Source organism: Ceratotherium simum, chromosome 1 (assembly GCF_057802395.1).
Source record: "Ceratotherium simum simum isolate JZ-2026a chromosome 1, ASM5780239v1, whole genome shotgun sequence".
NCBI classification, from domain to species: Eukaryota; Metazoa; Chordata; class Mammalia; order Perissodactyla; family Rhinocerotidae; genus Ceratotherium; species Ceratotherium simum.
The window spans coordinates 76198642-76220698 of NC_141900.1; the positions used below are offsets into that span (position 1 = coordinate 76198642).

The 22057-nt window shown below is 39.6% G+C and overlaps 1 protein-coding gene across 5 annotated transcripts in view; it reads right to left on the reverse strand.

Moving 5' to 3' along the window:
* Positions 1-22057, reverse strand: part of CTTNBP2 (cortactin binding protein 2) — a 150962-nt gene that overhangs the window by 42779 nt on the left and 86126 nt on the right. For all 5 annotated transcript variants that reach the window (XM_004418768.3, XM_087429997.1, XM_087429996.1 and 2 more), the window contains 5 exons: positions 21438-21641; positions 19923-20022; positions 17453-17603; positions 12949-13206; positions 2929-3046 (listed from right to left, as the gene is read on the reverse strand). In XM_004418768.3, the coding sequence (XP_004418825.2) occupies positions 2929-3046; positions 12949-13206; positions 17453-17603; positions 19923-20022; positions 21438-21641 (831 nt within the window). The remainder of the gene's footprint in view (positions 1-2928; positions 3047-12948; positions 13207-17452; positions 17604-19922; positions 20023-21437; positions 21642-22057) is intronic.

Genomic DNA, 22057 nt, shown 5'->3' on the forward strand with positions numbered 1-22057 from the left:
TTAGACTCATACAGACGTTGGTCCCAGCCTCAGGGTCAGGCTTCTACTAGCTGTGTGTACTTGTTAAATTGCCTCAATGTCTCTATACTCCAATTTCTTCTATAAAATGGAAAGAATGTGCAATTGAGTTGTTATAAAGAATAAATTAACTCATGTTTGGAATGGATTTCACACACTCTGTTATACGATAAGTACCAGTAAGTATTTGATAAATGGTAAACGGTGCAGAAGCTTCTTAAATGATCTCTTCAATTTCTCTGTGACACCAACTGACTAAGGCCCCACTGAGATGGGCAGCACCCTATATATTTCTGTTCTCATGAATTGAATTATATGCTTACCAACAGTCACTTGTGTTTATTTCCCTATCTTCTATGTCTGTTGAACTCATTACTATAATTAATAAATATTCCATAAACTGATGAAACGAGTTACTACTCCTATGAAAACTAAGTTGAACACTTTAGAGACACTGAACAAAGGAGGTGATAAAAAAAAGTCACCTAATTAGGTATGGATGAGACAAGTACACAAAATTAGAAAAAATCTAATTATCTCTAGACAGATACTGCCTTTAGTTTGCTTCATAAATATGTTTAAGTCTTCAAACACTAGAAATCATAGATGAAGTATTAAAGGTGTGGTTTGTTCAAACAAGAATATGTGGAACTTCAATCATCAACCTAAAAGTTGAAGAAAAAATTAATTTGTGTGTTTTAAATTTAATGTTTAAAAATGTGTAGTTTTATGATCTACTTCTTGTTTTTTTTTTTTTTTTGTGAGGAAGATCAGCCCTGAGCTAACATCCGTGCTAATCCTCCTCTTTTTGCTGAGGAAGACCGGCTCTGAGCTAACATCTATTGCCAATCCTCCTCCTTGTTTTCCCCCAAAGCCCCAGTAGATAGTTGTGTGTCATAGCTGCACATCCTTCTAGTTGCTGTATGTGGGACGCGGCCTCAGCATGGCCGGAGAAGCAGTGCGTCGGTGCACACCTGGGATCCGAACCTGGGCCGCCAGTAGCAGAGCGTGCGCACTTAACCGCTAAGCCATGGGGCCGGCCCAATGATCTACTTCTTAAACTGACTTTTCCCATTAACTGCCCAACTACAAGATTATTTTATTTCTGATTGTCACTTCTCAGTCCTCATCCTACTTATCAATAGCATCTGACACAACTGATCTCTCTCTGCTCTCTGATGTACTCCTACTGGATTTCTTCACACCTCATTGGTCACTCTTCAATGTTGTTCCTTTGCTGGTCCCTCCACTTTTTCCAGATTTCTTAATGATAGAGAGTTGCAAGGGTCAATTCTCTTATTTTTTCTATCTGTATTCACTTCCTTAGTGATCTCATCCAGTCTCATGACTTTAAATATCATCTATAGACTGCTGACTCTCAGATTTATATATCCATCTCATACTCTTCTCTGGAATTCCTGCTGACGTGACATCTCCACAGAGATATCCTAACAGACATCTCAAATTCATTGATCCAAAACTGAACTCCTGATCTTCATTAGCAAAATCTGCTTCACCCACAGCCTTCCCCTTGACAGATGACGGCAACTCCATCCTACCAGTTGTCCAGGCTGAATACCTTGGAGTTATCCATGAATCCTCTCTCTCCTACTTCACATTCAATCCACCAGGAAGTTCTGTTGGCTCTACCTTCAGCTGTATCCAGAACCTAACCACTTCTCATTTCCTCATCTGCTATAATCCTAGATTGAGCTGTTATTAGTGTCTCTCACCTGAAATACCACATTAATGGCCTAACGAGTCTCCCTGATTCTACCTGTGACTTTCTATAGTCCATTCTCAACAAAGCAGGCAGAGATATTATTAAAAGGTACACCAGATCCTGTCACTCCTAACCTTAAACACTGAAATGGCTAACTTAGGTCCCTGAGATGGCCTACAAGTTCCAACAAGATCAGGCCTCCACCCCCACCCCATTTTGTAACTTCTCTGACCTGTTGTTCTACTTCTCTCCCTTTTCCTCATTCTAACTCAGTCATTCTGGCCTCCCTGCAGTTCCTCAGACACAACAGGTATGCTGCTCCTACTTTAGAGCCTCTGTCCACTTGATATTCTGTCTTACTTGAGATTTCTACAGCCGCCCTCCTGACCTCCTTCAAGTGTTTGCTTAAATGTCTTATCAGTGAGGTCACCCTGACCGTCATTATGAAAACTGAAACCCACCCTAACATTCTCAACCTCTCTTAGCCTTTTCCATAGCACATATTAGCATCTCTCATACTATATAATGAATTATTTCTCATGTTTATTGTTCATTTTCTGTCTCTTAATATTAGAATATAAGCTAAAGTGGAATTACTGATACAGCTGGCTGATTAGACAGATTGAGCAATAATCTTGATATGAGAGGTCATGATATTTTGTATGATCTAGCACTTCATATTCATAAACCCCCAAGTGAACCTTTCATAAAATGTGCTGATGAGCATATAATCCTAGAGCTGGAAGGGACCCAAAGGATCATCAATTATCTTCATAGACAAGTATGCAACCAAATGTTGAGAGATACCAACTTGCTGCAATTCACATAATCAGCTAATGGAAAAGTACCCAGCCACGATTTCTCATATTTTGCTAGTCTCATGTCTAGAAAGACAATCTAAATCAGAAGAAAAGAGCGATAATTGTTTAAATACTATCCATGGCCACTAAAATACAAGGAAGATCGAAGATTATTTGAATAGCAACTAATTCTGTAAAAAGCCATGCTACGTGGAAAAAAATAATCACCACATTTATAATCAATAAAGTGTTTTTGTAGTAGCTAGGGCTCAAAGAAGGCTATGAAGAGAATGAGAAAACTGCAGCTGCATTAATATTTTCCCATTGTCCCAGAGGCCCCAGTAGAGCAGATGAAGGATGAACAACAAAGCTGTGAATGGCACTCACTCAGATTCTCTAGCAGATGCTTGCAGTCATCAGTGGCAACATCGTGCGCAGTCCGATTGCACTTATCTCTCCTTTCTGGCTCAAGCCCTCCGTGCCTGCACAAGATTTCTAGGCAATTCTGTAAAGACAAGAGCTCTATGACCTCATGTCCAAATGAATAAACTCAAGCAAAAAACATCCAAGGGAAAAGTCAGTTGCCTGTAGCAAGCAAATCAGAAGTTACCAGCTAGAAATCTTATTTCAATAACACCAACCCAAATATACAGATTAACCTCAACAGTGTCTCAAAATGAAAAGCAACGAGTGTTTCATTTAAATGCGAATCACAGGATCAAAACTTTGCTCCACAGAACAGCCTCTTAGGTTTCAAGAGAAAAAAAATTAGCTTACTAATCATTTAATCTACAGAGTGAAATTAAGAAAGAAATTGATTTCAGCAGGCAGAATCCTTTTATGGTAATTTGGCAATTTAAAGCAAAAGACTTTTGCTAAACCAGATGCTCCTTGCTGTTTTCTAGACTATGAACTGCTTTTCTGGTCACATAAGTGCAGGGCTCCAATTTTAACAATTCTGTCCCAGAGTCCTCGTAAGCACATTTATATTTGAGATCTTATGCTGTCCTATTTTTTTTTTTATTTGAAAAATATAAAAGCCATGTTGATTGAGTTTTTAGAAAAACATTCCCAATAGATATTGAAGTTATGTGCCCTCTCTTTTTCAGTTTTTCTGCTGTGTTGCTTCAGGAAATATCCATTCAAAAAATATCAGTAACCTATGAACTGAACAGTCCTAGTTTTCCATAATTTTTCAAATCAAAGTAAAAGATAATATATACGCAAACATTTTCAAATAAACAATTGCACAGCAGGATGTTACATCAGGATATTTATTCAAGGAACTCTGCTATACCAACTTTTACCACGTCATGATTTGTTTACTGATTTCCCACCAGAATAAGCACAAAACTGAATAGACCAAAAACCATGAAAAAGAACTAACAATCAAAACAAGCAACGTCCTTCTCATCACTCCCCCCAACCCCCAACATACACACACTACACACACACAGGTTCTGGGCTGGCTTCCACTTCTGACAACACAGTAAACCAGGAAGTCTGAAAAGCTTTCTTTAATCTTGCTTTAAACACCCTTCTTCTTTTTGTAAGATGTCCTTTTCCTTTTTTATGTAAATATTTTTATTGACATATAATATCCACATAGAAAAGAATACAAATAAATGTACAGCTTGAAGAATTATTAAAAAGTAAGGAGCACGTTGGAAGCCTCCTTTATGTTCCACCCTCCTTTACATCATCCATCCCCTCTCCCCCCACGGGTAACTACTATTATGATTTCTAATGTCAGAGATTGGTTTAGCCTCTTTACGAACTTTATATAAATGGCATCATACTGTAGGTACACTTTTATATTTGGCTTCTTTTCATTCAACATAATGTCTGTAAAATTCATCCATGTGTTGGAAATAGTCATGGTTCATCTTTTCTTTTTTTTAATTACTATGTGGTATTCCATTATACAAATATACCACAATTTACTTATCTATTCTCTTGTTGATGGACTTTTGGGTTCTACTGTGAACGTTCTAGTACATGTCCTTTGGAGGACACATGTACACATTTCTGTTGGGTCTAAGTACCGAGCTGGACTGCTGGGTCACAGGGTATGCATATGTTCTCCATCAACAGATACCGCAGAGCTTTCGAAAGTGGCTCTACCAACTTCCACTCCCACCAGGAGCAAACGTGAGTTCTGGTTGTTTCATATCGCCCCCCAAACACACCTGAAATGCAGTCAACAAGTTCACAAGGAAGTACAGGAAATCCATACGGGTCAGAAAGAAACACAAAGAGTAAGCTGAAACCACCAATAAGTGAAATTTGAACAGGAAGCCAGTGCTGGTTTGAGAGTAAAGCCAATAAAGAGAAGCTTTCTGGATGCTGGGGGATGGGAGACTAGGCCTTGGGACCCACATAATGGAGGAGCTGAAGCAGAGGACCCCTGACTGAAGAAAATCTGTCTGCCTGCAGTGGGAACTGACTAGGACATTGGTTTCTCACTGCCCCTGCTCAGGTTGGAGGGGTCTCCTCTAACAATTGTAATCCAAGTCTGGCTTTCATGGGTCTGAGGTTCAGATTTAAGCTAAGAAATGAACTAAAAACACTCAAATATATAAATAACAGTTCTTATCAAACTGTTACTACTAATTTGTACAAAACCAGTAAATGTATAAGACAGTTAATAAGAAATTCACAAATATTGAATTGGAAATTAACAAGAGAACTAAGTAGAATACAATCTGAGCACTAAACCTTGTGAATTCCCAGATGATGAGATAAAAATAATACATTACAAAAGTTAGTACTTGCAGAAAAGCAGGTAAGAGTCCAAACAGACCTGGATTCTAATCCTGCCAATATAAATGATTTTATCTATGACTTTTGGTAAATCATTTAACATTTTTATGTTCAATTTCCTTATCTGTGTTTCAAATATCTATATTTCATAGAGTTACGTGACTTAAAAGATGCATAAAGACCTCTTATATTCTCGGCATGTACTAAACTCTATTTATTACCTGCTCTTATTATTATAATCAACATAAGCATCACCAATTAGAAAATAGCCCAAATATTCAGTTAGGTGGTGAGGAATTACAGCACCTCAACAAATGTCACTGATCTCAAACAGAAATGATAAAAGATGCAACCAAATCCTGCAAGATTCTTTTATGTCTGACCTTCAAAGTGGGTTGTATATAATTTTTATTTCACTCAGCTAGGTCAGTGGGCAATAATATAAACAGTGACTTTCTCTATAAGGAAGCACAAAATGTCAGTCCCCACAAAGACAGCAGGATAACACATATCCAAACACTGCCGCAAGTGTGAATTCTACAGCGCCATGCTGGGCTCCGTCGGCAACAAAGAAGATGAAAACTTTGACCCTGTCGACACTTCGCAACAACAGCCACAACAACTACTGAGCGCATACTAAGTTTCAGGCACAGTTCCAACACTGCACAAGTCTTTAGTGCTCGTCAATCCTCATGACTTTATGAAAGAGGGACTAAGCACCTCTGTGCCAGGCGCCATGTCAGAGCCAAGGGTTATGACCACGAATAAGGTAACGGTCCTGTTTCTCAAGGAGGAACGCAAAGTGTAGTAAAGAGACATGGGGAAAATGTACACAGGAAATGGGGCTGTTCAAGGTTGTCCAAAGGTTTTTTTTTTTTTTTTGGTGAGGGAGATCAGCCCTGAGCTAACATCTGTTGCCAATTTTCCTCTTTTTGCTTGAGCAAGAGTGGCCCTGAGCTACCATCTGTGCCAATCTGCCTCTGTTTTGTATGTGGGACACCGCCACAGCATGGTTTGAGAGCGGTATGTAGGTCTGCGCCCAGGATCCAAACCCGCGAACCCCAGGCCGCCAAAGCGGAGTGTGCAAACTTAAACCACTATGCCACCGGCTGGCCCCAAGGATGTCCCAAGTTTTACTACGTGGAGGAGGAGGTGGAGTAGGGAAAGGTGGAGAAAGGAATCTAAGCTCTCTCCTTGATGGGTGGGATTGAGTGAAGAGGATAAATGCTGTGAAGCCAGTCACTGATTCTGGAAATGGATTCCCTGGGGGCCTAAACTGGGCAAGGCGCTCTACCCAAGTGATGTAGAGCAAGAGATCTGGATGAAGTAATTTAAGCCAAAGTCCTATTAATTACCAGACAGATACATCTGCAATAACAGAGACTTAAAAAGCAGTGGTTTAGGTTCAGCTTTCACTTCCACTCACGTCCTATTCGCCAGGTCTTAGGTACGTAGCCACAGTTACCTGCACTGGAGGCTGGAGAATGTAGTATTTATTTTGGGTGGCCATGGACCCCACTAAAAACTGAGGGATCTGTTACTAGAGAGGAAGGGTAGAAGAGATGTTGAGGGCCAATGAACCATCTCTGCCATGGTCCTTTAAAGAGAGCTGAGAAGCAAGGTACCAGTGCCAGGGAGACCAAGTAGAAACCCCAAGTCCAAAGGAGCTAGAGATAAAATCAAAGTCAGGATGGGAAGCTGAGAATTCAAGACTGGGCAGAGGGAATGAAAGCAAAAGCAGTTTGCAAGTGCACAGGTAGGGTCCAGCGCAGGTGCTGGGAACAACCTTAGGGTGTGGGTGTACCCAATGTTTTGCAGAGCAAGGGAGATGGAGACTGTTAAAATGGGAAATAATGGCATAAGCAAAAAGGGAGAAGGAGGGGTAAGTCACCAAAGATGAAGATGGCTGGAGTCAGCTGTGAAGGGCTGAGTGCTGAGGAGTTTGGATGCTTTTCTGAAGGCTTGGGGATTTTGGATACTTTTCTATAGGCATGAGGATATGTTCAGGTAGGGAGATGCCATGATCAGCTCCGTTGGTTCTGAAAACCAACTGGTGCATTCGGAAGAGATATTGGAAAGGAGGAAGGCGACAAGAGGGAGCCCAGTTAAGAAAGAACTGTAATAGTCCATTTACTCATTGATTCAGCAAACATTTGGTACTGCGGGCGAGACTCTGCTGGGAACAGTATACACAAAGATGGAGAAGTGATTTTTTGGAGGAGGCAGAAAGAGAGAGGGGCATGCAAACAATTACAGTAAAGTACAAGCTCTCTAAGTGAAGTGTGGAGAGGTGCCCTGGGAACACCTAACTCCTGGAAGCCAAGACTTAAGCTGAGATATTTCTAGGCAGGGAAAGATCAGGACAGGAGCAGAGACCACCTGAGGTAATGGGAACAGCAGATGCAAAGAAAGGGAGAGAAGACAGAGCAAAGGATATGTGCACAGCAGCTGGCAGGGCATGGTTAGAGCACAGAATGTATAAGGGAAGGAGACAGGAAGTGTGCCTGTGGAGGTAGACTAAGGTCAGATCAGGAAGGCACTTGTCTGTCATGATAAAGGTCTGGCACTTCTCCTGGAAACGACAGAGCCTTGGAAAGATGAAAGGTAAATTACATGACCAACTTCCCCCGTTTAGAAAGGCCTCTCTCAAGGCAGTGTAGAGGAGCTGGAGAGACTGGAGATGAGGAGACCATAGCAAGGCCCTGTTCAAGTCTAGAGAGCAGATGATGAGGGCTCCCCAGGGGCAGTGCCAGGAGATATGGAGAAGGCAACATATTCAAGGTTCATTTATAAAGGAATAAAATTTAGAGTTGCATCAATCATTTGAATTCATTAAGTTAGGAAGATGAAGCAAGTAAAGCCAAACGTCAGGTGATGTTATTGGATTAAGAGAGGAAGAACAAGAGATGCAGCAGACTGGCTGAGGAGCACACACATGGGAGCCCAAGGATGCATCCACGTGGAGCTGTCTGATGGAAGCAAAAATGAATATGGTCATCAAGAGGGTTACCATATAACTGTCTAAACTGGGACACTTAAGAGTAAAGAGGGGGCACTGTTAATAATTACACTGGGATGACAGACATAAACAAAGACTGTGTTGGGCAAACTGGGAAGTTTGTTCCTCAAGTTATCAAGGGGATGCCCTGTAAACTGTGGCCCTCCTGGACAGGACCTTTCTGGATGAATTCAGGAAACGGTTAGTTGGGCTAGAGATAAGATTTTGGAATCTCTATAGACTGTATTCTGGGGATCAGTAAGATCATTTAAGGGAGAATGTACAGAGTGAGAGGAGAAAAGGGGTCAAATCCAGATCCATGAAAGGTGTTATTGGAAAACACTAGAAAGTCCATGTCTTGGGTGTGGGATGGAGCATGACCCCGCCACCTAGTTGGCTAAGTTTGTGTTAGAATCCTAGAGGATTCTGTCAGTTAATCCCTGCTGCTCAAATTAAGCAAGGATGCAATACTCTGCACTGAACATTCTGGAATGAGTGCTAAAAAAAAAAAAAAAAAAGCCTTCCCTTTGTTTACATAGAGCTGAGTCAGTCTGGCCTTTTCAAAAATAATTTTAGAAAAATTAAGGCAAGAAAAGAAATAATCATAGAGAATCAAAAACAGGTTCCAAAGAACGGATTTCTATTTATCCTAATTAACATGTAGTCCCAAAGACTTGGTCCAGTTTCATAGGTATCTTGTCTTTCTCTTCTCCTAGCCAGGTACCCAACTCTATGTGACAAGGATGAAATTTAGTGACTCCTATCATCTTTTTCTCTTTATAGCCATGACCTAGAGAAAGGGAGTTTAAATCTTGGGGTCCCGTGTGAGCCTCTGCACTTGAGAAACACACCTCATCCCGACCACTCAGTTGGGGCAGATGCTACAGTGTGAGAGGAAATGCCTGACATTCACCTGGCTAAAAGCTAACAACGCATCAGACAGACCACAATCCTAACACGATGCAAGAATGGCCTAATGATGGCAACAGGAGGGCCACTCCCTGACCAGAGGACAGTGGGTCTGCTCAGAGATGACCTCTAGGAGGCTGGAAATAAATGTCTGGAAGATAGGTAAAAAGGCAGGCATGGAGATTTGGGTTTGGGACTAGTTATTGCAGAAGCCACAGTTAAAGCTGAAAGACTAGGTAAGCTCTTAAAAAATAAGACTAGGCAGCTGCGAATGGAGCTTGGGAGTTGCTTATGGTTAAAAAACAAAACGGAAGAACAAAGAGAAAGCCTGGTCATCAAATTTAGAGGGGAAGTGAGGAAGGGGCAGTGTTCTGGGAGTGGAGGGAGGAGTTGGCAGTAGATAGTTAACATGTTAAACATCCCAGAAAGACTGAGTAAGAGCACGAGTGATAGGAAGTCACTGGCTTTGACCATATATAAAGTTGAATTACAGTCTACTCCTGCAGCAAAAACACACACAGATCCCCAAAGAAAGAATCCCTTAGTATGAGAGCTTCAACAACAAAGATGCTCAAATCCAAACCATTTCCCTAAATGTTCCTGCTGCAGGAACTTGATGTCAGAGGTCTCATGACAGAACAGAGAGTTTCACTAAGAAACTCTTCTATCTGTTCACACTAAGTGATGAAAACAGGTTTATCCTCAACGATTAGTTCAGCTCCGAGTAGTCACAGGCCAGCTTTAGAGAGAGGTACTCCTATGACCCAACACTAGATGATGATTTGCATAAATTGCTTAACCTTTGGGAAAAAGACCAAGGACTAAAATGGAAAAAGCACTGATTTGGGAATCTGATCTTCTACGAATTAACCTTGGGGAATGAGTTACACTATTTCCCAAGACTTAGTTTTTTCATCTGCAAGATGAGGAGCTTGGACTGGATGAGCTATGTCCCTTTGAGCTGTGAAATCTGACAATTCTTTATTGAAAAACATGAAACTGAACTCATCTTCTTGAGTAACGATGGTACTACTACCTTATGTAGATTGGACACACATATGCTACTGTAGAAAGAAAAAACATTTGTTTTTTTAAGCTTTACTTGTGGTCACTGTAGAATCTTCTACTCATATAATGATTAACTCAGAACTGTAATTTATTTTCACAGAAAACTGGTCTTAGCAATTTAGTTGTAAATGGATTACCCTTCTGGAGAACTGTCTTAGCCAGGATAGAAACATTGTATTAGGCAAATGATACAAAAATATTCCCCAATACCTTTTGACTAAGAAGGAAGGCAGCACGGTATAGCATGGAAAGAAATGAAATCAGACAATCTGGGCTTCATTTCCAACTTCTATCTATTCTTCCCTCCAGGGTTTAAATGTCCTAATCATAAAATGAAGAGGTTTGACTAGAAGATCAAGCATCCACTCTAGGCCTAAAACAAATCTATTATTTTAATCTATTATTTTACTTAGCAGTGTGTGAATGTTGTCAGTTATACTCACCTTTTAAAATCTCTCTTTTCTTGTTCAAAATTCATCTTATGCTTCTTAAAGTACGAGTATACAGGGAGAGTCATATTATATGTGAGAAAGAGGTCATATTTCCCTTTACTCAGCAATGACAGAGCATCTATGTTGCCAGGGGCTGGGAATCCATGAAGATAACATCCCTCATTACAAATAGCACGAGGACTAATAAGGAGTTCACAACTAAGGAGCTGAGTGGCAACACAAGCCCCCTACACTGCAGGGTAACTCACCCTAAGGAGTGGATTCCTTTCTCTGCCTAGCATGAGAGATTCAATAGCTAAATATTCTAGATCAGCGGTGCTCAGGGTTTGTTATGCATTTTTTTTTTTTTTTTTTGCCTCCAGGTTGAGGCATGGGTACAATCCACTCCTATCAGTAACATCTTGCATCGTACTCAAAGAGATTTTCTTGAGGGTGGAAGTAGGCTGCAAACTACCCCTTTGATGCACCTTTCCACCATCAAATGAGATTCACTGTCTTAGATTAACTGTACATTTTCAAATTTAAACTTTTCACATTTCCCTTCTTTGTCCCCTAAAAATTTGTATGTCAAATGGTATTGCATTCCATTGAAATTCAAATCACAGAATTTTTGTAGGTTGTTTTGTTAAAGGGTAAAATGGGAAAAAAACTACTACTAACAAACAATACTTCCACACTGCACTAAACCATGCCATTTTCTCACTTTTATTTTTTTTTTAAAGCCAAAGTCCCAAATGAACAGCTTCTGCTCTAGATCTCAATAATAGGAAGTTACCCAACCAGGAGCACCAAATGCACATTTCTAGCCATGCCCAGATTTCTACATCTGGATGAACATAACACAGCACTTAAATTCAGCATGTCCAAACCCACATTCTATCTTCTTGATCACAATGATGCCTCTTTTCTCTTTCTGAGAAAGTCACTATTATCTTCATTTCTCATATCTAATGTGTCTGCCATCCTTAGACATTTCTAGTCTGTAATCTCTCTCATTATTTCCACCACTCTCATCATCTTTCCCTTAGTCTCTCTCCCTGCCACTAATTTTTTCATAACCCCAGATCTTCTAAATGTTATTGCTAAGTTCATCAATTTAAACTGTAGAGCTGATTATTTTGCTCCTTTGCACAAACCTTTCAAAGGCTTTAACTCTGACTAGTAAATAAAGCCCAAACCCTCTAATATATCCCTGAAGGTGTGTGCCATACTATGAACTCCCAGTCTAGTCTTATTCTCACTACTCATCATTAGCTCAGATGAAGCCGTTACCCACCTCCCTACTTTCAGCTGCTGTTCCTCTTGCCCTTTCCATCTGAACGACTCTCCCAGTGAAGAGTGGCAAACTTAACCTACTCTGCAAAGCCCCAAATCATCTCCATCTCCTCCAGAGTGAGCCATTTCTGAGCCTCACATCCTGCAGCTCTGTGCTCTGAAATACGTGCATTCTCTCTTTTTTCACAAAGATACAAATTTTCATTTTTATACTGTTCCAACCACATCTATCACCTTTGCTTTAATTTTTTGTACTTCTCTTATCCTACACTTGTCTTGTACCCTGCACCCTTTCCTCTGAACTAAGAGTTACCTAGTGGCATAAGTGATCCCTGCAAACGTTAGCCTACAGGGTGCCTTCTACTCAGGAGCATCCTATAACTTATTATTGCTAAAGCATACTATTGCTAATGTGATTTAAATAGAAAAAGAAGTATGAGTGAATGGCCTACTATTATTTCCTTAATAAACAGAATCTTTTTCTACTCTAAGTGATGAGTGAAATCTAGAGCTCCCTCTTATATATCAGTAAGACAGCATGGGCAGGGTATAAGCGAGGCAGTTCAGAGCAGCGGGCATGCATGTGAATCCCGGCCCTCCCTCCAACTATTAGCTTGGCCATGGTACTGAATCGAACAATCCAGCGGACTAAATCAACACCAAACTTCTTCTCCTAATTTTGGATGAGAGAAAATGTCTGAAATTACTCCCACATTTCTTGTTAACAAACTCCAAATATAATTTTTATGACAAGTCTCATATACCCTTGACCATAAATACCTGCTGGACAGAAAAGTCAGTTCTTATTGGCAGCTAATCATCCCTTGCAATCATATCACTCAGTCTCCAATTATTCACTTGAAACATACTCAGTCAATAGCAGACAACTTTGCCACTCATCAAATTACCAATGTGTAATGAGGCCGCTGCTACCAGACACACCTTAAAACCCTTTGAGGCAGCAATATGGGCAGCAGTCCAGCCTTCTCTGTCAGCGTGGTTAATGAGGTCTGCAGGAACCACAGGCTTGAATATGCCTTCAGGACTCTCTTCTCCTTGATGGTCCAAGTCAAAGATGCCTGACTCCGGCTGCTCCTCATGCAAAGAGTTTCCGCGAGCTGGTGCTCTATGGTACATAAGAAGCTTAAGGCTGTCCACATTACCAGTATCCACAGCTGCGTGAACTGGTGTCCAGCCATCCTGAAAATAAAATGACCAGGGGGAAAGGGGCATAACATTAATGCTGAGAACAGTGTAATTTAAAGTTCACCTCTAAATGTTCTTGGGCATGGACCACTGAGCTGGGAAAAGCCTGCATTCCAATCCTGAATGTCACTGATGAGCAGAGTCAAGTTCTCTGACCTCTGTCAATTACTGTATTTCCCGTTGCTATGAGTCATGTTTGCTATTTTGTAAGAATTTCCACTGAACAGTTAACCATTTGGAGTGAGCAGGTACTGCCCAGGCTAGTAACTAAAGAATTATGTATGGTAAAACAAAATATCAATTTAATACTACAAAAGACAATGAACTTGAATACAAAGAGATTTTTAAAAATTTAGAGCCAAGTATAATGTTATTAGTACTGTACTAAATAAATGCTGTGATAAGCAAGTTTTACTTATAGGGCAGAGTGATCTTAAAATTTTATGCCAATGATTCCAGAAGGAAAGATTCCAGATAATGGGGAAAAGGTACACATTCAGGAAAAACAAAGCCAAACGACTTCATGGGATGTTGACAGGCCTCTATTGAGTGTTCTGTGACTGCAGTGGGATATAGACAAATGTAAGCTTAAAAAATGTTCCAACTAAAATTATTGGGCCCATTCTCTAGAATATATTATTTCGAAGCCTCAATCATCCACTTCGCTGGGTGCTGGAGTAGACTCAGAACTCTTTTCTAGGGTAGTGGTTCTCAGGTATGGTTCCCCAGACCAGCAGCATCAGCATCACCTGGGAACTTGTTAGAAATGCAGATTGTGAGCCTCATCCCAGACCCACTGAATCAGAAACTCCGTGGGTGGGGCCCGGCAATCAGTGTTTTCACAAGCCCTCCAGCTCATTCTGATGCACTAAAGTTTGACAAGCACTATTCCAGAAAAAATCTTGGTCTCGCTTACAGTCTCTCATTTTTACATAGAGATGGATCTGCCTTCTACTCAGGCATCCATCTTCATTAGATTTTTAAGAGTTTTATAAGAGAAGTGAGCATTATTTTGGTGATTTATATTTTGGTTTTATTTTATTTTCCCTTTGGCATATTTTTGTCATGTGGTATTTCATACTGCTATACTAAATATATTTCAGGATGCTATGGCACACTTTTTTTAATAATGGGGTAGAAGACAGGGAGAAAAACAGACAATAAATTGTAAAAATCTACATTTAGACTGAGTCATCTGATTACTTGCTAAAGCTGTCCTTTGATATGTGGCTTTTTCTCTGGTTCTGTACCTCATACCAATGAAGTCGACTTGGCTAAGACAACATCATGACCGGGCAATAACTGGTATACTGTATAGTCCTCAGGCATACTCCAGCGAGGTAAAGCATTTCATGCCTTGTTCTTTGTTAGGCTGTGGGCACCTTTACTTGGGTTATCAGCCTTATGCAGGCACCAGAGAGTAAGTGGTCTTGACCTTTCCTAATTTATATTACAAAGGTCATGCAGCTGTTCCTGAAAAACTTTCAATCTTCCATTCCCCTTTCTTAATAAAAATCACAGTAATTATTCCCTTAAGATCTCTCCATCAATTATACTATTTGCCTCTGTACTTTATGATTTGTTCAGCTCATCAACAACTAGCTTGAGAGCATTGATTTCTATGTTCTTTAATTTACAGGATGTGACAAATTTTTATGTTGCATTACTTATTTTTCATTCAGCTTAGTGTTATAAAATTCATTCCTTTTCTCATTTAAGGTAGAATTTTATAACGAACGTGTAACACTACAGATTTCTTAGAAAAAATACCTAAAATAACATAAAGAAATGTAACACTGAACTATTTTCTCAGATTTTCAAAAATAAAAAGGAGATTTAAAAAAAGCTCTAGCTCAGTGGAAAATGTTTATACCTAGCTCATATTATATCCCTGGTATACCATTAATTGTTGGTTCTCTTTTGGGAAATTACTTAAGAAAACCCAGGATCCAAGAGTGACCTGTAAAATACATAATGCACCTTTTTATCCTAGGAAATTTTAAGGATGTTTCCTATGGAACGGATGCACAGTATAGTCAATTCGCTGTTAACAGAAGAGATCCAAGGTACAGGTAACCTTTGGAAATTCAAACGTCTACACTTGTCTTTCACCAGGAATATGTTGGAGGGCGGAGATTATTACACTTTTAACATTCTGGGAAGTTGCAATAACAAAAATGAAGTAACGCCTGAGCCCGGTGAAGGGGGGATCATGGCGGAAGCTCCTTAATTCCTCCAGCCCTCAGATGGGCTCCTATCAGAGAAACACATGTCAGTGTATGCAGGGCTGATTTTTTAGTCTTCAAGTGTATCACAATAGGTTGATGAAGACAAATTTGGGAGGGTTAATTGAGAAGTTTTGTTTCAAAGGCATTTCTGTGTGGCTGACCCAGAACTTTTATCCAAGGACTCTTCTGTGGATCAGACTCTAAATGTCTTCAGTTTCTGAATCTCTGACTTTACCTGTGCACCTTGTATGGGAGACATCAGAACTGTGTGGGGTGGAGTCAACAGTTACATCAGTGTGTTAGGTTCCAGAGTGGATTTCCATATACAGCGCTTCAAGTTCTGAGGCAAATTAGACAGTGACCCTGCACTCTGTGAGGTGCTGCACGATGTTAGCAATAACAAACATCAGTCCTAGGAGGAAGAGTGAGCAAAAACAACCTCCTCTAAGTGCTGGCAATGGGCACCATCTTGTCACAAAACTCCCTTTCGTTTACACGTGTTACAACCCAGTACTACTATTGATGATGAGGATGATGATGACCACAATGACAGCTAACAATTGCTGACCACTTATAATTACCAACTACCTTATATAGATAAGCTCATTTCATTTTAATATCCCTAATAATGGCTACTCCTATTAGCCTCATTTTGTAAAGGGATCAACCAAGGCACAGAGAAGTAACATAACTTGCCCAAGGTCACAGAGCTTTGTGGAGGCAAGGTTCAAGCCCACCGGGTTTGATTTCAGAGCTTGATCTCCTAGACATTATTGAATACTTTTCCTATCCATCATCATCATTGCCACAACTGCCACAGTTTATACATCTACAGTACTTTATAAAATATATAATGCACCTTGAAAACATATCCAGAATCATACCATTTCCATCCCACCTTGATCTAAACCAACATTACTTCTTCCCTAGATTAAAATAACAGATTCCTGACAGGCCTCCTTATGTCTGCTCTGCCCCACCTATAGTTTACTCTCAACCCTGCAGCCAGAGTGATTCTTATAAAATGAGTCAGTTCATGTCCTTGCTCTGTTCAAAACCATCCACAGACCTTATTCCAAGTCCTTGCCATGGCCCACTAGGCCCTCCATGGCCGGCCTCCACTATCTCATACTTGCTCCAGCCACACTGGCCTCCCTGAGGTGCACTCAGGGTACCACCACTCTCCCGTCTCAGGCCTCTGCGCTCACTGTTCCTCAGGCCTGGCACACTGCTCCCCTTGTCTCTTCATGGCCCACACCCTTGCTTCCTTCAGGTCTTGGCTTAATTGTCTCATTTTCACTGAAGACTTTTCCGATCAATTCTTATCAAGTAACCCTCTGCCCTAGGTACTCCTACCTCCTAAACATCCAACTACCATCTATTCACTTATTTGTTTATTGCCGTGCCCCCTCCCATAATGGGATAGATCCATGAGGGCAGAGACTTTTGTTTGCTGCAGTCTCTCCTGTCCCTAGAACAGCGGGGGCTCAGGAAATATTTGTTGAATGAATAAAAACTTATATTTCCATGATCTCCCCTAGTTCTGAAAACAGTCAGGACACAGGTATTCATTTCCCTTAATTTTTTTTGCTGGAGAAGATTCGCCCTGAGCTAACATCTGTGCCAATCTTCCTCTATTTTGTGTGTGGGATGCCACCACAGCATGGCTGATGATTGGTGTAGATCTGCACCCGGGATCCAAACCTGAGCTGCCGAAGTGGAGAGCACCGAACTTAACCCCTATGCCACAGGGCCGGCCCCCCATTTTCCTTTTATACAGATGAATAATCTGAGGTTCAGAGGATAAAGAACTGGTTAGCTAACAAATCCTTAAAAGAGAAGACTTTTAATTAGCAGAGACTCAAACAGAGGTCAGACACTGTCCTTATCCAATATCCTAAAAGCAAAACAAAACAGAGCAATCTCTATTTTAATGTATTTTATTTTTCTAGCTGTAGAGTTTGCAGACACATTATAAATTATAGGAAAAAACCCAAAAAACTGGTACTCACTCTGGTTTTGACACTTCGGTCACTTCCAGCTTCCAACAAGAGTTTAATACATTCTTTATTTCCATTTTTACAGGCCAGGTATAGAGGTGTCTGTCCTCCGTCAGCAGCATGATTAATGTTAGCATCATATGCAATTAATAATTGTACACACCTAAACACAAGATTATGATTAATTACATAAAAACTGGATTTGATTTCTGAAGCACCAAGATATTAAATATAGAAAACAATGCTAAAGCAATTCTGCATCTTTACATACATCAATTATACATACATATTTATAATCAATTACCGTGAGTCTTATTATAAGGGTACTGTTTTTAAACAAAGCTAGAAGATATATTTTAATCACAAATTTAATTACCCCCATGAAAACTGAAAACAGCAGCTTTGATCCAGTGCTAAAACTCGGTTTATGACACTTCTCTGTAACCAACTTGCAAAAGTGGAGTCCTTGGAATATGTTTAATTTATTAGGATGAATGATTTAACTGTGTTTGACATATATATTATTTGTGGTTCAAAATAGTTTGAACCTTGAAAAAAGTTAGGCTGCTGAGTCATTCTGAGATTTTCACTTGAGAAAATAATCATAAATAGCACAGACAGCAGGGCACCATGTACCTCCACTATAAAAGGCAGCAGGAGACAGAGGAAAGGGCTGCCTTGGGGAGGGAAGACGGCAGAGGCTGCCTGTCTCCTGCACGGGGGCTAGTTTACGAGGAAAAAGACACAGCTAAGCAGAAACTCATCGCCCTGAGAATCAAGATGGAAAGAAATGAGGTAAATTCAAGACATAGTGGCACTTAGTAACTAGCTAAACACCGAGAGCTTGAGTTTGTAAAATTAGATGAGAATAAACTTAGAAAAGAGGGCTAAATCATAATCAAATTAAGAAGTACTTCACATTGTCTTCATTGTTTTGCTCAGATGCATGTTTTATTCTTGGCTTTCCTTGGCAACATTTGGTGTGTGTGTGTGTGTGTGTATATATATATATAAAATATAATATATATATATAATTTTTTTTTTTTTTTTTTTTTTGCTGAAGAAGATTTGCCCTGAGCTAACATCTGTTGCCAATCCTCCTCTTTTTGCTGAGGAAGATTGGCCCTGGGCTAACATCTGTGTCCATCTTCCTCTACTTTGTATGTGGGACGCTGTCACAGCAAGGCTTGATGAGCAGTGTGTAGGTCTGCACTCGGGATCTGAGCATGTGAACCCTGGGCTGCTGAAGCGTAGTGCGTGAACTTAACCACTACACCACTGGGCCAGCCTCCCATATTATTTTTTAAATGTTACATATTGATATGTGTGTGTATCTCATACACATTTAAATTAATCAAGCCCCTGGATTTCCCCAGGGTCCTCCCTTTTTGCAAAGCTATCCACGCCCCCATTCCCATGACTGTGATCCTATCCAAGCAAGAGGCTCTACAGATCCCTGGTGACAGTAAAGGTAAAAGCATATTCCAGAAGAAAAAAATCCTTCTTGGATTTTTTTGTTACTTGCAAAAAGTAACAGTAAAATCAGTACCTATGGTCCTTAATAATAAACTCAGGGTGGTGACATATGTGTTAGACCTGCAGAAACAAATAAATAATGCTGTACTCTAAGGATGCATTTTGAATTTTAAACAATTTACATTTATGATTAATAATGGTGCGAATCTTAAAACCCATATTTCAAGAATTATGAAATCTGTTAAAGAACATTTTTATCAAGCTAGTTAGATAAAAAGTTGAAAACAGCTTGCATTCCTCACAACCTGCCCTTTCAGCACAGGCAGAGAAAGCAACTTGGCTTTATTTTATTATTAAACTATGACTCAGTTTTAAAAAGTCATGTCTATATTCAACTGACTTAGTAAGATACTGAAGAATCATTCCTAAGTTATGTATATTTTAATTGATAGGCTCTTTTTGGTTTTGTGCTCGAATTACTTTCAGTATATAAAGTCCCTGCTTCAATTTTTTTTTGAAATAATAAAACAAGGTGAATAACTGGGATTTAATACTGAATAAATTGCCCCTAAGAAGTTAAGATTATTACAAATAATATAATTTTATGTTTTACTTTTAAAGCTATTGTAAGTAAAAAAGTTTTTTTGTGTTGAGGTGATGGAAAACAGTGAACAACGAAGTCTTTAACAGTCCATTATATCACTACATATATATATGCTGATATACTATAAATAGCTTATCTTTTTCAGAAGCAAGTTTGTTCGTGTAAGGTTTGGACACAGTGTTATTTCTCTTCCTCACTTCCCTCATATACAACTATTTAACTGTCATTAAGAAGAGCAAATACAGGATCCTACCTTGCATTTAAATCCTCAAATATATTTAGTGAATTTATTTGCCAATGGATTTTAAGAACAAGTTTACACAGTCAGCCTGAACTAAAATATGTATGCAAATCATAAAAAGCCTCTTTTCATAGGAGAAAAAATGTAAGAGCCTCACTTACTTGAAATGTCCCTGAGCAACTGCAGCACACAAGGGTGTGAAGCCATTTTTATCAGCAGCATTGACTTGGGCTTCTGCATTCAGCAGCAATCTCACACAATCTATGGATTTTAATAGAATGCCGTGTTAATTCCCCACTTAGAATTATGGTCAGCCAAATCTATATAAGCTGTAGACATATACAAGACCCAAAGGACCTCTCCCACGCACGGTTCATCTGAAATTCTGTCATGGCCGATGTGAGACTCCATGGACCATTTTACAGGGACGCAGTTTCTTTTCCCAAAGACTGTAATACCCCAGGCTCACCAACTAAGATCTTTTGTTTTATTTTGGTGCTTTGGGAAGAGTTCTTCTTGAGTGAAAGGATTGTCATGTGTCAGAAAATGCTTTACCAGATTTTTCCACCAGCCTATCCCAGAAAATGTTATTGGATGTAGAACCAAATCCGCTTCCCAAATTAAAGTACCATCCTTTGTATTTAAATAAACTCTAACTTTATGATGTTTTATTTAATCTCTAAAATGTTTTTGTGTGGTAGTCATGCTACACTTAACTTCATGAATGAGGATCAAGACCCCATAGAAATTCACCTGACTCAGGTATAAATATCACCTAGACCTCATGCTCTTCATGTTCTTCACTAGATTCAATTTCTGCATGTTAAAGAAAACTCCCACAGTAATTTGGAAGTAAAGAATTACAAAGTACTTTTAAAATGATGAGTTATCTTCTTAGCTCACTAGAATCTTCCATTTAGTCCACTCGAACACGTGAAGCTCGGAAACTTCCAAGGAAGCCACATTCTGAATGAATCGACAATCATAGGGCTTACACATGCAATGCTATTTGACTTTGCATCTGCAGTCAAATCATCTCTTTTTCTGCACTACCATATGTTTTAGTATATTTGACTATAGGATTTGCATTTTAAGGAAAAGAATAATTCCCAGACTTCATCGATATGTCATTTATAGTTGTACAACTTCTCAGTTCTCTTAAAAAATCCAAATAACTATAAATTGCTCCAACTACAGAACAATTTCAGACCCATGACCTTTCCTAATGACTAAAACTTTCCCTCACTGTAGCATGCACTAAAGCCCTGAGGCTTTGACTTCCACAGACATCAGGTATTTCTAACAGACAAATTAGAGCTATTTCGTCCTGACCAAAGTGATCACAGACAGAGGACTTTAATCTAAAATGTGCCTCACAGTTACAGACCCCAAATTTCTATATACACAATACATTTCATTGTGCATAAAACAAAGATTACTTTCTGCTAGCTGCAATAAATTTTCTATTATTATGGAACTGTACAATTTGGATTTTTTTTAATGTTCACAAAATCTTGAAATCATTAAGTCACGTAAAAAAATTATCCATTACTACCTGTAAGAGAAAACTGAAACCAAAATGAACCCTCTGCTCATAGCAATGGTTATAAGTGCTTTTGACTCTCCACCCTTTTGCAAGCAGGTGGTGTAATGAGGTAAGATCTCACCATCCTTACCTGTATGTCCATTCTTAGCAGCAGAATACAAGGCAGAATGGCCATCTTCACAGGAGTAATTAATATCCAGTCCTTCTTCACTAAGCAGCATTGATAATAAAGTGACATTTCCCTGGGCAGCAGCTTGCTGAAGAAGGGTGGGCCTGCCAGCCAGGGGGGCAGGACCACCACTCATTAGCAAAGGGGTTAGGGAGGGTGACCAGCCTGTGGGTTAAAGTGACCCTAGTTAGAGTAGAAGCAAGGACAAGAGACAGATATTACCCATTCCTTTCTGAATTACACACACACAGACATATGAACACGTATCCCTAGAGGATTATGTGGTTTCTAACATTATCAATCTGTTAATATTTACTTTGCACAAATCGGTACTGTTATTTCAATCTTATATCTGCTAATTAAATTAACACACATGGTGACAAATTATTTTTAGTTGTCAGTCTTGCACAGATAAGTGTTAAAAGTGGTAACTGGTTTTAGGAAACTAAGATGGCTGTCTCACTTGAAGAGTTCAAATTCCTCTACAGGGTTTCAAAACAATTTGAATTTTAAAATTACGTATAGGTTTCCTCAATTTACTATCAATCTGAAAAAAATGAACTGATATCTTTAGGTATAAG